Here is a 16567-nt window from a genome sequence, read left to right on the forward strand (position 1 = left end):
AATAAATTTGCAATTAAAATAATTTTAATAATTTAATAACAATTATTATAACTTGAATTAATAGAAAACACAATTGTTTTTAAATTTTTTAAATAACAAAAAACAAAAATAACTTTTTTAACAGAGTTTATAAGAAATAAAAAATAAAAATGAAATAAAAAATAATATTTTGAGTTACATGTTATGTAATGGTGTAGTGAGTGCATCATAATTATTAATTTCTTTCTTGCTGCTTTTTCAGGTTCTGACACATGTTCTAAATGTGAACGAACATATTCAGCGAATGACTGATCAGGCGTTTTCAAATTATGTGTGGTATTTTCTTTTGAATTTTCGAGAAAATTCAAAATTGTATTACTAATATCTGTAAAAGTATCATCAATGCTTTTTTTCTCATCAATTTTACGTTTTTTATATTTTGAAGTATTTATTTCCTGAGAATGTTTATTGTCTTGAATTAAATTGTCCTGATTTTGAAATGACAATTTACTCATATTTTCTTTTTGTGGCATATTATATTTTTCATTCTCTGATCCACTAGTAGACTGGTCACTATTTTTTAACTTGCAATGACTTAAAATTTTTGAATTTTGCACAGATTGAGCAGCACTTTTGTTAGATCTAACGTTAGTAAAAGTACTGAAAAATAATAAAACAATTTTACAATAATAAATTAATAATACATTAATTACCAATAAATTAATAATAAAGTATATTTAAACTCTTATTAAATTAAATTTTAATTGTTAATTATTAATTTTATAATATTAAAATAACTTACTTCCTTTTTTAAATAAAATTATCGAGAAAAGATAGTTGGGAAAAGAATGCAAATGGTTTACGTTTTGAAGAAGATTGCCACTTTTATATTCATTTTCAATATTTCTTTTTTCACGACTGTATTGATCTCTTAAAGAAGTACATCTTGCTTGACAATAGCTCAGGCGTGTAATGTTTACCTGCAAAATTTTAACAAATAATTATTTACTGATTTATAATTTAGATAGCCTATAAATAACTTATACCGGTTGCAAAGCATATTGTTATGAAAGTTTACTAACTTAAATTTCTTTGCTGCATAATAGTAGAAATTTCCATCCAAGCATTTTCTTTCATTTGTTTATCTTTAAAATTATTATCATTTTTATCATATAAACGTTTTCGTTCTCTATATAATTCTATAAGGTAATCATCACCTTCTTTTTCTTCAATAATAACATCACTTGCAGATTCTATATCTTCGTGATAGATAATTGAATCATCCGTACATGGATTAAGAGAATAATAATGATCACTCATTTTTTTCAATAAAAAGTCTAAATATTTAAAAAGTAATCAATCACATTAATCAGTCTCACTGTAATCACAAACGTCGAATTAATGGAATATACAATGCGATGATTACGTCCTACGTTTACGTAAAATCCTTGTGCGTTGACTAACGTCTCCGACTTACGCATACGACTTTGTCGGAAACAGTTACATCTTTGTGCTCAGGCCCTTAATCGTTGATTAAAGGGTTGCTAACATGACAAAATAATTCAGTGTGACCAATTGTATTTCTAACAATATACAGAGAGAAGCTAATATAATTGTAGAAATACAGTATATCGTCAGAAATACAATTGGTCACACTGAATTATTTTGTCATGTTGGCAACCCTTTAATCAACGATTAAATTTGGTCGAAGCGGCCCTCAATGTACCGGAAATAAGTTAGCGCTGGAAGTTCATATTTTTTAATAAACTATAGCTCAAACGATTGCTCTTTAATTGCTCCGTCCGAATCTACAATTGCTTCCCTTCTAAAATTAATAGTTTTTTCAATATTTACAAGAAACAAAATTGACCATTTTCACTGAAAAACATATTTCTAATGGTTTTCGGCAATTATATCCGGTATAAAACGGTTGCTCCCTAATTGCTGCCTATTGCTCCATCATTAGTTTAACGCTTATTGCATTATTTTATCGAAAATTAACAAATAAATCATTTCAGAAATGACGACGACGCCACCTGTCGGTCACTTATCGGAACTAAACATTTTAATAGTTTTCGGCAATTATATCCAACATAAAACGATTGCTCCTTAATTGCTTTGCATTGCTCCATCGTTATAATTAATATATTATATTTTTTAATCGAAAATTAACAAATAAATCTTTTTTTTTATTGAGCAAAAAAGCAGGCATTGGCTTAAAGCCATACAGCACAGACTATGTAGATGGTCAACTTATCGAATAAAGATATTACACTGGTTATAAGTTATCTATAAAAGGTAATGTGGTAGTTATATAAGTATGGTTCGGATTCAAATTTGAACTAAAAGTAAAATAAAGCAAGATACAGTCAAATAAAATAAAATGGAAGAATACTTTTCGTTATAGCAAGAAGACATAACAGTTTGTAAAAGATGTTTGATATGTAGAAATTATAAATTAAATGAAATGACTTTGCACTGGAAGAGTCATTTGAGAGAATATTATTAGTCCCAACGCAGAGGACTATTCAGTAAATATTTAAGTAAATATTTCGATTAATCTTATAAATATTGCAGCTATTAGTTATACGTCATACAGTTATTGGAGTTGTAAACTAAAGTTTATACCGCCTAATTCTATTACTTGATATGCTAGCTAGGAATACATATTATAAACATGCAAGTATTTCTATTTATTATTGTAGTATAATGCGTAATATATATTTAATATAGGTAATGTAAATATTATATGTAATATATACAAAGAGCTTGTAAACTAATAAAATACATGGCGGAGTATATATAAAGAGCTTATATTACTAATATTACTAAACTATTAAATATAAACCATATATGTACATATATACAAATTATATACATATAAACACACATACAAGCACAAATACATATAAATACACGCGCGTACACACTTATACACATGCATACGCACACACATACATACAAAGAGGTACATAGGATAATATAGTTCAATTTAGTAAGATCAGATATATCCAATAGTATTCACAAAGTGATCAAGAGCTAGCACAATATTTTCATCTTTTAGGCATACCAACAAAGACTTGGCTGGAAAAGGTAGTGTATTTATAGAGCGTATTAAATGATTAATTAGTTGTGTTCTTTGAGAATTAAACCGTGTACATTTCCAAAGAACGTGGTCGAGCGTTTCCGGAGTATCGCATACTGAACAGTTGGGCGACGCGACTATTGAAAATCTAAAGAGGCTCTCATTAAGAGAGGTGTGGCCGCACCTCATCCTGCAAATTGAAGTTATTCCCCTGCGAGAAATATTATAGGGATGGAACCAGGAAGATCTGGTAAACGACAGGTAATTTTTTATATACCAAGAAGCTTTCTCATTACCTGATGACCTACAGTGTTCGAAAAATAAATCAAATTGTTCTGTTTTCCAAACCGATTTAAAATCTCCCGTGGAAGTGCAGAATTGATAGTCTATTCCTATTTTCGGAGCCATTTTGGCAAGTGTGTCCGCAGCTTCATTACCTTTGATGCCACAGTGGCTGAGAATCCATATTAAATTGGCAGATCCATCATTATCTGAGAATAATTTTATTCGATGTCTAATTTCGTAAATTAGATAAGAGGTATTATTGCTAAAGCTAATATTTTGTAAAGCCGAAAGGACCGACTTGGAATCAGAGAAAATTGTTATGTTGGTAAGGTGGAGATTAGTAGCTTGATTGATGGATTCGAGGATTGCCATTGCTTCTAAAGAAAAGATAGAGGCGTGAGAAGTCATTCTAAATTTAAATTTAAAGGAATGATCTAGCGAGGTTATTGAAAATCCAGTGAAATCCAAGTTTGGAGTTTTCGAACCATCTGTAAAAATGCAAAAAGAGTTATTAATTTCATTTTGAAAGAGTTCCCTAAATAATGATTCGTTATTTCCTGAAGACTTATCAAAGTTAATTCCCGTTATTAAGTTCACACAGGGTTGGAAGATGATGGATTCATAGGGTTTGGAGTAGCATAACGGTCTTGAGTCTGTTTTAATTAAGTGAGAAATGGATAAAAGTTTTAAAAAATTGTTTAAAATGATAGAAGAAGTAAATTTATCAATAATAGTAGGATCTTCTTTAATTTTCTGAAGTTCTGTTAAAATGGGTATAATTAGATGATCCGACTGAGAAATAACCCTAGTCATCCAATTTTTACATAAGAAATCAGCTCTGAGGGTTAGAGACGGTTCTTTAGATTCTGCCAATACGAAATTGGATGGGGTAGACATCCTGAGTCCTAATACAATTTTAAGAGCTTTAAATTGTATACGATCTAATTTGATTTTTTGAGTTTTTGTTATACCATGTAGTATAAAACTACCGTAGTCTAATCTAGATCTAACGAGAGCGATGCAGATTATTCTCAACAGGCGGGGGTCTGCTCCCCACCATGTGTGTCTGAGACAACTAAGGATTTTTAGAGGGCATTGACACGTTTTCCAAATGTGAGATATTTGGTGTTGCCAGTTTAAATTAGATGAAAGAAATAAACCTACAAAACGAACCTTCGATGTCTCGTAAATTGTGGTATTTTTAATCCTAATAGAAAGAACTGACCTATCCATGGGAGCACGACGTTTGATAAATTTACAGAACTTGATTTTTTCTGCCGAGAGTTCTAAACCGAGGTGTAGTAAAGAATCCGAGACTTTATTTACACATTTTTCAAGAATGCACTTGCTATGATTTAGATCATCAGATGAAAAGAACAGCGCAATGTCGTCTGCGTATTGGATTATTTGGCAGCCCGAGTCGCAGCTATTTTCGAGTTCCGATACATAAATATTATATAGAAGGGGGCTTAAGACGCTGCCCTGAGGGAGGCCTTTGTATGCCCATAGTATCTCATCTATATCCTCGTATCTGCAATGTACCTGTCTTTGGTAGATGGAATTTCTAACGAAGACAAGAATATTCGGTGGTATACCCCGTTTTACTAATTTTTGAAAGAGGATGTCTGGAATTACATTATCGTAGGCACCTTTAATGTCTAAAAAGGAAGCCAGTAAAGTTTGATTTTTTTGAAAAGATAATAGGATGTTGGATTGTAAAATAGCCAGGTTATCTATGCATCCTTTGCTGCGTCTGAATCCGAATTGTGATTTGGGAAGGAGATTGTGGTATTCAAAAAACCAACTCAATCTATTAGCAATCATTCTTTCGAAGACTTTACATAAGCATGAAGCTAGGGAAATGGGGCGAAATTTGAGATTTTCCTCTTGTTTACGGATAAAAAAAACAAGGAACTTTTTCCATTCCTCTGGAAAAACATGTGAAATAAAAATATTGTTATATATAGTTAGAAGTGTGGTTCTGGCATTGGTTGAAAAAGCTGAGATAATTTTGTAATCAATGCCATCTAAACCAGGACTAGATTTCTTTTTTAAATGTCGTATTACAAAATCTAATTCTATTTGGTTAAAAGGAATATCCAGAGATGCGTCAAATCCCTGCTGAGGAAGTTGAAAGGGGGCAGAGGGAGCACCTGGTGGAAAGAGGGAGGAAATCTGATTACGTACACAATGTATTGCATCTATATTATATTTATTTTTTATTTCTGAGTAATTAGCTCTATTTTTAAAAACTTTGATCTTATTCCAAACATATGTTGGATTAGAATCCTTTCTTAGATTCTCACAAAAATTCCTGAAACTTTCTTTTTTAATATTTTTAAGTCCAATTCTAGTTCTTGCTATTTCTCTTTTATACAGTAGGAAATTTTCTCTAGTTTTTTGTGATTTAAATCTTTCCAAGGCTTTTTTACGTTCTAGTAAAAGTGCATTACACTCCTCGTTCCACCAGGGACTTGGATTTCGAGGATTATGCTTTTTCCTATAAGGATTGTTAATATTCTGAGAGTGACAATAATTATTTGAGTAAAGGTAAGGAGATCCGTCAAAGTAAATATTATTATTTTGTGATTTAGAGTAAATGGAAGACATGACATTAGGAGAGGAGAGAGAGGGGGGGAAGAGGGTAGTTGCGTTTGAGATATTTTTGACTATAAGAGAAGTAAAAGATAAGTATAAGGTTTGAATATCCGAAATATTTGAAAGTTCACATGAATAGTTAATAATGTCAGATTCTAAGTTTTCGGAAAAATTGGCCCAGTCCGTCTTAGAAGAGTGGAGTTTTGGAGAATGTTTAGCTTTAGATTTTAGAGTAGTATTAGCGTTGATATTTATAAAAATTGGGAAGTGGTCACTACCCCAAGGTTCCTGATTAACTGACCAGGATGATTTCAACCCTAATGAGGAGTTAATAAAAGATAGATCCAAAATCGAGAAGTAATTACGCTCCTCGTTCCAATAGGTGGGGGTGTCATCATTTAACAGGATAATATCCAAGTCTAAAATGCTTTCTTGTAAGGATAAAATCTGATCATGAGAGAGATTAAAATCGCCTCCGATTACAAAGTTCCCTTGGAAGTATGAGAAGAAATTCGACCACATGAGAGAATTAATTTGCGGGCTATCTGGGGGTCTATATAAAGAGATTATCGAGATCTTACCCTGATCTGAGAATATAGTTATTCCACAAGTTTCCAACCTGCCTTGACAGTCAGGTATGTCCTCAAGAATGAGATATTTCAAATTGGAGCGCACAAGAATCAGCACGCCCCCACCTCTTCTGTCTATTCGATCTTTGCGAATTATGTCAAAGCCTTTGAAAGTTATAGAGTCACGGAAATCCAGCCAAGTCTCTGAAATTATAAAAATATCAGTATATCGAGAATAATTTATCAGTTCATTACACTTGTGTTTGAAACTTCTCGAGTTCCATTGTATTATTTTAAGAGCTTGGGACATTATTATTACTGCTACCTGTTAATGTTTCCAAACCGTGTCTTTATGTAAAGCTTTTCGATGGAGGTTGATCGTTTGGAAGAGTCTCTGAAGGAGAAGTTCCGGATCAGCTGTACTTGTTAAGATCTTGTTGAGTTCTTTAATTCCCGCCAGTATGCTAGATGGTATTGAAGAAGAGGCAGATGTCTTTGTTGTGTCCACATATGTGGGCAATTTGGATAGAAGATTATCTGGGTTTAATTGTGGGAAATTCTTCTTATCTTTAATCAAAAATTTATCACGATCGAGGCGATTTTGATTTCTCAAAATAAAACGGCGAGCATCCATATAGGAGATGTTATCCCACGCCATTATCTTATTAATTTCGAAATTTAGTTTAAACTTGGGACATTCTCTGTTTAATGTATGGTGAGGTTCGTCGCAGTTTATACACTTCGGAGAAGCTTTACAGGGGTTTTCTGTCGAGAAAGTATGAGAAACTCCACAGTTAAGGTATATGTTTTGTTCCTTTCCGCAACTTTTGCTAGTGTGACCCTATCTTACCGCATCTGTAGCATCTCCTGATTGGTGGAATGTAAGGAGAGACAAATAGGTTGACTTTCCAAAGTTTTATTTCCTTGGGAAGATCTTGACTTCTAAACTCTATACAGAGAGATTGCGAATCGATCCATTTTTTGGTATTAGGATCTCTTCTTTTTAGTCTAAATGTCTTGACGATACAAATATGAGGGTTGTTCTTTACAAGTGTTGTCAAAATTTCATCCAAAGAAATATCACAAGGAATGCCCTTAATTACACCTTTGCGGAATACTTTGTATTTGGGAATATATAAAGTTAATCCCAATTTCTCTAAAAATTTGTTTCGAATAGCTGAGTTTGCTTCTTGATAGGAATGAAAAGAAATTTTCCAAGTGTTCCATGCGTGATATTCAATTTCATTGAATCTAATATTTGCCTTTAATAAAAGTCTTGAGGCTTCAATTACTGAAATTGACTTGGAAGATGCTCTGTCACCGAGTTTTCTCACAAATACAAAGGGGCCTTATTTGACCGATCGTACCAATATCGCATGGAAGTTGTGTCGTCTCCTGTATCAATATTATCAAGCTTCATATTATTCTCAGGATTTTTTTGCGATTTTACACTTAAGGGATGGTTCTCTTCTTTTAAGGGTTCGGAAATCAGCTTCTTCTTGATCTTGGATTTTTTCGTCTCATTCTTTGTATTTCTAAGAGTCGACTTTTGTGGAGCAGAGGAATCTTTTGACAAATCTGAGCGAAGTCTTTTGAGATTCGTAGACTTATCAAGAATGACATCCATCACTTCCTCCTGTGACATTTTCATGTGTTTTAAAAAGTCGCAAGAGTCATTATTATCCATTTCTGCGTCATAATCTAAACCCGAGGACGGGAGAGGTGCGGCTCTCCCGCCTCGTGACGGTGAAGTAGGGTTATCTATTGTATCCGGATTTATAACAAGGAAAATTTCCTTCCACTAAATCAGAGAGCGGTATAAACGTTTCAGAAGATCTACACCACGCAAACTAGAGGAGATAACGCACCTCAGAGTGAATCAAAACGGGATTTATAACAAAACTTTTCGAGAGATTCGCAAAATACAGCCACCTTCCCATCCCGCTCTCTGAGAATCTTCAACAAATAAATCATTTCACAAGTGACGACGTCGCCACCTATCGGCCACCTAACGGAATTAAATATTTTAATAGTTTTCGGCAATTATATCCAACATAAAACGATTGCTCCTTAATTGTTTTGCATTGCTCCATCATTATAATTAATAATTATTGCATTTTTTTAATCGAAAATTAACAAATAAACCATTTCACAAGTGACGACGTCGCCACCTATCGGCCACCTAACGGAATTAAATATTTTAATAGTTTTCGGCAATTATATCCAATATAAAACGACTGGTCCTTAATTGCTTGGCATTGCTCCATCGTTATAATTAATAATTATTGCATCTTTTTATCGAAAATTAACAAATTAATCATTTCACTAGTGACGACGTCGCCACCTATTGGCCACTTCTCGGAACTAAATGTTTTAATAGTTTTCGGCAATTATATACAATATAAAACGATTGCTCCTTAATTGCTTTGCATTGCTCCATCGTTATAATTAATAATTATTGCATTTTTTTTGATCGAAAATTAACAAATAAATCATTTCACAAGTTACAACGTCGCCACCTGTCGGCCGCCTATCGGAATACATGGCTAAACAGCTAATGGCGCGAACATTCAAACATCTCGCTTTTCTCTGCGAGAAAAGAGCGAGAGAGAATCATGTTTTGTCTTCTTCTATTACCCCTTCCATGCTACCGAAAGGCCGGCATCACTGACACCACCACCAGATCCCGTCCTGCGATCCTACCGAACGCTCCGACCAGATCTCCCGAAGTCGAGGTGTCTCTCGGACTCACTTCCAGTTTGAATCGAGGTGTCTCTCGACTTAACTGTCTCCGGTTACTTGTTACCAGTCCGGATCGAGGTATGTCTCGATTCGACCGGGTGTCTCTGGTCTCCTGTGCCAGTCCCAACCGAGGTGTTCCTCGATATACCGGGTGTCTCCCGTTACCGTCACCAGTCCGAGTCGAGGTTTCACTCGACTTAACGGGGTGTCACCGGCTTCCGAGCTGACCCGACACACAGCCCCGTTGACTGCACGGTACCTTAGAGATAAATTACATGCTCCTGTGATCGTTACCGGTACCTATGCGATACCGCTTGTACACGCCAATAACTTCCGCTGCCGTAGCAATAAGTCCCGTGTTCTCGCGCACCTGCAAGATTTCGCTTGCACGCACCTGCGTTGTTCGGCTTTATCGTGATATAGGCAAAATGCAAGTGACAGATGATCGACACTAGCGCTCCACATGGCAAAGCACGTAAGTTTCTGTGAGTCTGTTTGAATTACCGCAAGCATATGCGATCATATTATACATTAAAATGAATAAAATCATTTTAAAAACTGGTTTCCAAAAAGTTTTTACTGAGGATTATCGTTCGAATGTTGCGAAAAAAAAAAATGGTCGTTTATTATTTGAAAGTGGGCATGTTGGAAGTGTACGAGAAATAAAGTGGGGTACTCAATCTACAATAGAAGCTTATGTGATCAGGCAAGCTGGTGTTGGAAATATTCCATATAAAACTATTTTAAATGTAAATAATGTATAATTTTTCCATATTTAGCTGTTAGTAGTAAAATTTGTCAATAAACAATAGGTTATGATTTTGTTTATATGTTTTTATTAGTTGAATGAAGCACGACAAATTACTTCGAACTCATGTGAATGTACTGCTGGTTTAGGACTTCAGTGCAAGCACAGGGCAGCTTTAGTATATTTTATAAACAATTACACGGATAAAAGCAAAACAAGCGAACCATGTACATGGCTGGCGCCAAAGATTGCTAATGCAGGCAAAGAGAAGTATGCAGAAATTAAGAAAATAGAAGATTTAATTCCACCAAAGAAATTAAAGTATGAAATTGAATCCCTTTCACTGAGTAAAATCAATTTTCCTTGTTCGTTATACAATTTAGTTAAGTCTGCCAATAGAACAGAGAGCCAAAGATTTGTTAATAGTTTAATAAATGAAATACTAGGTAAGGTAGTTGTTAGTTTGCAAAGTACTCAATGCAATCAAATAATTGATGTTGTTTTTGAAAATCAAAAATAGTTTAAAATTTATACAAATAATCTAAATTTCAATATAATTTATGAACAAATTTTTTATGAAAATAATGTGTGTGTTAACAAAAATGACATGATAAATATTTGTGATACTACTATGGAACAGTCTGGAAGTGATACTTGGTTTATAGAAAGGAGCATTAGAATATCTGCTACTCGAAGCCATAGTGTAAAAACTAGGAGAAAAGATTTTAAAGAGCTTGCCCAAAAAATGTTACAAAAAAAGGATCTCACTGGACAAGCTCTACGGAATGTCCATTATGGATTAAGAAATGAACCAGTGGCTCGCAAAGCTTTTGAAATATTAACTTCAGTAGCTGTGTATGACTGTGGCTTAATACTACATTACAAACAGCCTTGGTTGTGTTGTAGCCTTGATGGTATTTGTGTGAAAAATGGTAAACTAGTCCGTACACTGGAAATAAAAAGTCCAATCACATGTGCAAATAAACCTATTGTTGAAATTGAAAATGGTTGTATAAAAAGTATTAATGTGTCATACATTATTTTTACTGAAGAAGAGGCATGTTTACAGTTGAAAAAATCACATGAGTATTATACTCAAATTCAAATAGGTTTATACTGCACTGGTTTTAATGTATGTGATATGTATATTTTTAGCAAAAATAATGAATCTTTACACTTAACAGTTAAAAGAGATGAAGAATTTTTGAAAAAGACTATTCTTAAATTAGAAATGTTCTATTTTAAATATTACATTAAACATTTAATCCCTTTTTATGGCTTATAAGCATTATATTCAATTGTTTATTCATGGTAATTACACGTTATGTAAGTACATAATTAGATTACGAAATAATTTTGTATTTTAAAAAATATCACATTTTTTATTGTTAATAAAGTTTATACTTTTCACATCACTGTTTTATTTCATCAGTTGTTTATGATAGGTGCTTGCAAATTGGCCATAATGCAACACATATGCACAATATTGTCAACATAAGGAAATAATGATGTGTTTATTTTACGCAATATATTATAAATTTTCACTCTTTGAATGGCTCGTTCCACATGTATTCGAACACTTGCAATACTATTAGTTTCAAGAAGTTCTTCAGTTAAATGGCCATCATGTCGAAATGGAGGAATAACAACAATAGCATTTTTGTCTTCCACAGATGTTTTTATACCGGGGAAACCTTTATCAGCCAGTACAATATCACCTGGTTGTAAGAGATTCACTAAACCACAATCAGTTGTTATGAAAGTATCACTGGTTTTCCCTCCATAACACTTTGATATAAATATAATACTTCCATTTGGACTTATCGCTATTAAGATCTTAAAAGTGTATGCTGATTTGTACTGTGAGTATGTGTACACTCTCATTTCTACAGTTGATGGTTGTTCAATTTTAAATTCAGTACAATCTATTATGCACCGACAATCAGAATAATGAATCTTGAAAGCAATTGGCATGGTATCTTGAATAATTTCTTTATCAGGCCAAAAAATATAATTTTTAGTTGCAGATGATAATTGTAAAAGAACTTCTTCAAATATTCTTGATACTGTTGATGGATTTATACAAAAATAGACTGAGATTGCATGAAATGGTATTCCCTGTTTCATTTTTATTAAGAATATTAATAATCTGTTTTCTTTTTTGACTTGAACGTTGCTTGACACATCCAATATTCCTAAAAATAATTCAAAGACCTTCTTTGACACACCGGTTATTTTCTTCAATTGATCTTCAGTGATTCTTTCGTCATAACCATGAAAACCTTTCAGATCATCATAATTATTTGAAATTCCAGTGGCTCGATCAATTTTAGGATTAATATAACCGAGTGTTATCTTATGGGGAATGATTGCTTCCGTACTAACATTTGACATTCCATCAATATACTCAAAAGAAGAAGAAAATTTGAAGTTGCATTCATCAACATGAAAGTCTGGGGTTTGAGTCCATTTATCTTTTTGCGCATTATTTGCCATTATTTGCACTGATGTTGTTGTTGATTCTTGCGACAATGAACAGTCAACACCAATATCATCAACACTGCAAATACTGTTGTTTTGAGAAGATGACTCTGATCTTCTCTTATGACGCTTATATCTATCTATAATTTTCTCTCCAATTTTTTCTTTTGTAGAATCCTTTGAATTAAAGATGTTTGGTACGTAGGCAGGGTTGCGAGGATCCATTGACTTTTCTCCACCACAAAAATGTTTGCTGCAAATTCTTGAGTGCTTTGTAGGTTGCCATTGTGAACCGTCTTCGCTAGAAAAATATTATAAAGATCAAAAAAATTTGAAATTGATTCAGTTTCAATCAAAACATAACCAATAAATGTATCGTACGTTTATACATATTATATGTATTATTATATTTTTATAATACTCCATTACAATAAAATATTAAAATACGTGCAGACTCATTTCATACATATAATTATTTTCAACTTACTTACAACGATTTACGAAATTTATCCATTTTTCTCTCCTATCACACTCGTGAGGTTTTGATGGAAAAACATAAAACGTCACATCCTCCGTATTCAGGTATGAATTTCCACATCCAGGAACACAACATGTCACTGATTTTCTTTTTTTCGATTTTTTTTGGATACTATTTCCTAGTGGATCACTCATTTTCGTTTGCATATGATGTGATTTTTATACGTTTATTTATTTATTGTTTATACGTTTACTGTTTATATTTTCTACAATTCGTAGCTTTCTCAATAGACTCACGGGAACTTACGATTTTGGCCACGGTGCGCCACCATGCTACTTGCATTTTGCCTTTAGGAACTGCTGTATCTTTTTACCACGCATAGAAATAAGCACACCGCGCGATTATATTGTACAACATTTTCTCATATTCACTCGCATACTTTCATATTTGTACTTCATTTAATTATTAAAATAAAGAATTATTTTCCATATACCCGCATTGTTCGCATAAGCTCGATTCCCCCCTTCTCTGGAATCCTGACAATCCGACAAGTCGATCCGGAGCGTCGAGAAAGGCGATCGCGTTATAAACTAAAAGAAAATAAACTAATAAAATTTATAATTAAATTCAAACCAATTAATAGTCTTTTTAGAATTTAAACTTTATATTTTTTGCACTGGCGTACTTAATACTTCCATCAATTTTTGCTTTTTAATAGTTTTTTCAAACTCACTCATTTTGTTTAATTCTAACGCAATATATTCTGCAAATACAGTTTCAGCATTTCTCAAATTTGAAGAATTTTATGAGTCTGATAAAATACTATCAGTCAGATTAGTTATAACGTCCAAAATATTTTCTTTATCCATTTTTCTTTTTAAAAATTTACTTTCTTTGGATTCGTCTGCTGTCTTATTCTTTATTATCTTATGCTTTTTTGGTAAAGTCTCATTGACAAAAGTTGCACTGTCAGTGTTTTCCTTTGAACTATCAAGTTCCTCTTTATCATCTTTTACATTGTTGCAAGTTCTGAAAAAATGTTGTCTTTAAATATTTTGTATATGTGGGTAAAAGAATTATTATAAGTTAAAAAAAGAATAGTAACTTGCGTCTTTGAATGTAAGTATCTAAGAAAGACATTTGGTTTAATAGTAGTGATTTTTTTTCTGTTGATGCTACATTGCACTGCCACTTTTATAATTGTGTTCATTTCTTTGCGAACGACTGAACTTTTCTCTCAGGGTTCTAATCCTTTTCTGGCAGTATTCTGCTGTGTAATAAACTCCTGAAAGATAAAATATTTAGTATTAAATATACTAGTTAGTATTAAATGTACGTAATACATTGCATTATATAGGTATAATATTTAAATCACAATATATGGACAAGAACATAAAAAAAAGACAATTCAATTCTAAGTACTATATTCTAACAAGGGGATGACGCGACCTTGGGAACACCGATTTGAATAAAATTTTAAGTGCTTGTAGTACTCGACCAAAGAAGTTTTTGAGGAAAGTGAGAGGACGCAACGCTCAGCCGTTTTTGAAAAAAACCAAGCGAAAAATATGCCGTATCTTGTATACCGGTGAGTTTAGATTGATCGTCAAGTAAGCGGCGTAGCTCGGGCGGTAAAGCCCGAGACTACTACGCTGCGGGTCACAGGTTCGATCCCGACCTGTGGTAGTTTCTTTTTTTCTTTTTTTTTCATTTTTTTTACGCGAAACCTGCAATATTTTTTTAAAATGAAGTAAATTTAATAAATAATTTTATTTTTTTGTTTTTATTTTCCATTACGAAAGGCAATTTAATTTATTACTTTTTGCTCTCAAGTGTCAACCGTCGCCGTTAGTAGTTCACTTTGAACTGATGGCTCTGGTTAAAGTCTGGCTAGGATCGAACAGGATTTCAAATGTATAGGTGTATACATAACACAATAGAAAAGGCAGGAAGGGACTAAAAACCGTTACCTGATGAAAACAGGTATACAAGTTACGGTTGGAGCAGTAGCGAAGTTGACAATGAGTTTAAAAATTATGTACCGAATATTTTTCGTATTAAATTATAATTAATTAATAAGTGGCGTAATTATTTAATATATTTTTTTGGTTAATATCGAGTAGAATATATAGAATTGTAAGGTTTTATGAAATTGAATATAAATTAACGACATATCGTAAATAAATTAAATTGCCTTTCGTAATGGAAAATAAAAACAAAAAATAAAATTATTTATTAAATTTACTTCATTTTAAAAAAATATTGCAGGTTTCGCGTAAAAAAAATGAAAAAAAAAAGAAAAAAGGAAACTACCACAGGTTGGGATCGAACCTGTGACCCGCAGCGTAGTAGTTTCGGGCTTTACCGCCCGAGCTACGCCGCTTACTTGATGATCAATCTAAACTCACCGGTATACAAGATACGGCATATTTTTCGCTTGGTTTTTTTCAAAAACGGCTGAGCGTTGCGTCCTCTCACTTTCCTCAAAAACTTCTTTGGTCGAGTACTACACGCACTTAAAATTTTATTCAAATCGGTGTTCCCAAGGTCGCGTCATCCCCTTGTAAGTATACTAACCACAATTTTTTTCATTCATAATTTTGGATATTTCTAACCAAGCGTTTTCCTTCATTTTATTGTCTTTGAAGTTTCTATCTTGTTTATCATATAAGAAACGTTGTTCTCTATATAATTCGATCAAATAATTATCTCCCACTTTTTCCTCTATTTTTATATCATCAATTTTATTATTTGCCAACTACTTCTACCTCACTAGAAAGTTCATAGGAATACAAGTGATCCATTTTATCCTACAATGTAAATATTAAAAATAATATTAATAATTTTTCATACAAACACATTTTATACAGATATATCTTTAAAATCATAATAAAAGAAATAATATCCATATTGCATATATCAATTTCATGAAATCATTAAATATATATATATATAGAAAAGATATAAAAATTGCATTATAACCGCCTCCAGACACTCTATAAAGAATGTTTGGAAAAGGTTATAAAACAATTTTTATATCTTTTCTACATATACATTTAATGGTTTCATAAAATTGATATATGCAATATTGACATTATTTCTTATTATGATTTTAAACATTTTTTTTTCCTTAACTTACTTATTTAATAGTTTAAATTATTTATCCTTATCACAGATGCCTTCTTTTTATGTTAACGTAACGTAAGAATTTCTTGTGCGTTGCCGTAGGATTGGTTTATGTGTCACGTAACGTAAGGTTCTCACGTAACGTAAAGGTACCCTTAAGCGTCGTCTACAATGAGATTTTAAGGAGACTTAAGGCGTAAGACTTAAGAAATTGACCAATCACAGTCAAGTATTAAGAGAATACTCGACTGTGATTGGTCAATTTCTTAATCTTACGCCTTAAGTCTCCTTAAAATCTCATTGTAGATGACGCATTACATGGGAGCGTCGAGCGTCAAGCGTTAAAGCGTCAAAAGATGTGCGCATGCGTAACGCTTTGACGCAGAAAGCTGATGTGTATACTCGTACTTATAGTATAAACATATATTAAATGTCAAAATGTCAATTAATTATCAATATAATCAGTGGTTGTTAGA

The 16567-nt window shown here is 32.7% G+C and overlaps 2 protein-coding genes and 1 pseudogene across 3 annotated transcripts; all 3 read right to left on the bottom strand.

Annotated features, from left to right (window-relative positions):
• Positions 1–174: 174 nt before the first annotated feature.
• On the bottom strand, positions 175–1299 carry LOC145967168 (uncharacterized; annotated as a pseudogene).
• Positions 1300–2559: 1260 nt separating this feature from the next.
• On the bottom strand, positions 2560–4001 carry LOC145966738 (uncharacterized). The gene has a single exon (XM_083091056.1). It carries the CDS (start codon positions 3755–3757, stop codon positions 2981–2983), a length of 777 nt encoding a protein of 258 aa, XP_082947182.1. The 5' UTR covers positions 3758–4001; the 3' UTR covers positions 2560–2980.
• A 7284-nt stretch (positions 4002–11285) lies between these two features.
• Positions 11286–16178, bottom strand: LOC145967002 (uncharacterized). 2 transcript variants are annotated; one of them, XM_083091543.1, is made up of 6 exons: positions 16105–16178; positions 15543–15775; positions 14071–14250; positions 13699–13994; positions 12975–13555; positions 11286–12788 (listed from the first exon to the last, which is right to left on the bottom strand). In XM_083091543.1, exons 5-6 carry the CDS (start codon positions 13169–13171, stop codon positions 11435–11437), a joined length of 1551 nt encoding a protein of 516 aa, XP_082947669.1. In that variant the 5' UTR covers positions 13172–13555; positions 13699–13994; positions 14071–14250; positions 15543–15775; positions 16105–16178; the 3' UTR covers positions 11286–11434. The 2 variants fall into 2 exon arrangements, with proteins under 2 accessions (XP_082947669.1, XP_082947670.1); XM_083091544.1 differs by having other exon boundaries at positions 12979–13994.
• Between the last annotated feature and the right edge of the window lie 389 nt (positions 16179–16567).

Source organism: Camponotus vicinus, unplaced genomic scaffold (genome assembly GCF_025532165.1).
Source record: "Camponotus vicinus isolate PSW18456_S1 unplaced genomic scaffold, iyCamVici1.0 SCAF_2, whole genome shotgun sequence".
Taxonomy (NCBI): domain Eukaryota; kingdom Metazoa; phylum Arthropoda; class Insecta; order Hymenoptera; family Formicidae; genus Camponotus; species Camponotus vicinus.

Excerpts from the sequence above, each read along its gene's own strand:
- LOC145966738 (XM_083091056.1), bottom strand. The coding sequence starts at position 3,757 with ATGACTTCTCACGCCTCTATCTTTTCTTTAGAAGCAATGGCAATCCTC.
- LOC145967002 (XM_083091543.1), bottom strand. The coding sequence starts at position 13,171 with ATGCAAACGAAAATGAGTGATCCACTAGGAAATAGTATCCAAAAAAAA. Across the intron at positions 12,789-12,974 it reads AATTTCGTAAATCGTTGTAA|CGAAGACGGTTCACAATGGC; the intron begins GTAAGTTGAAAA and ends ATATTTTTCTAG.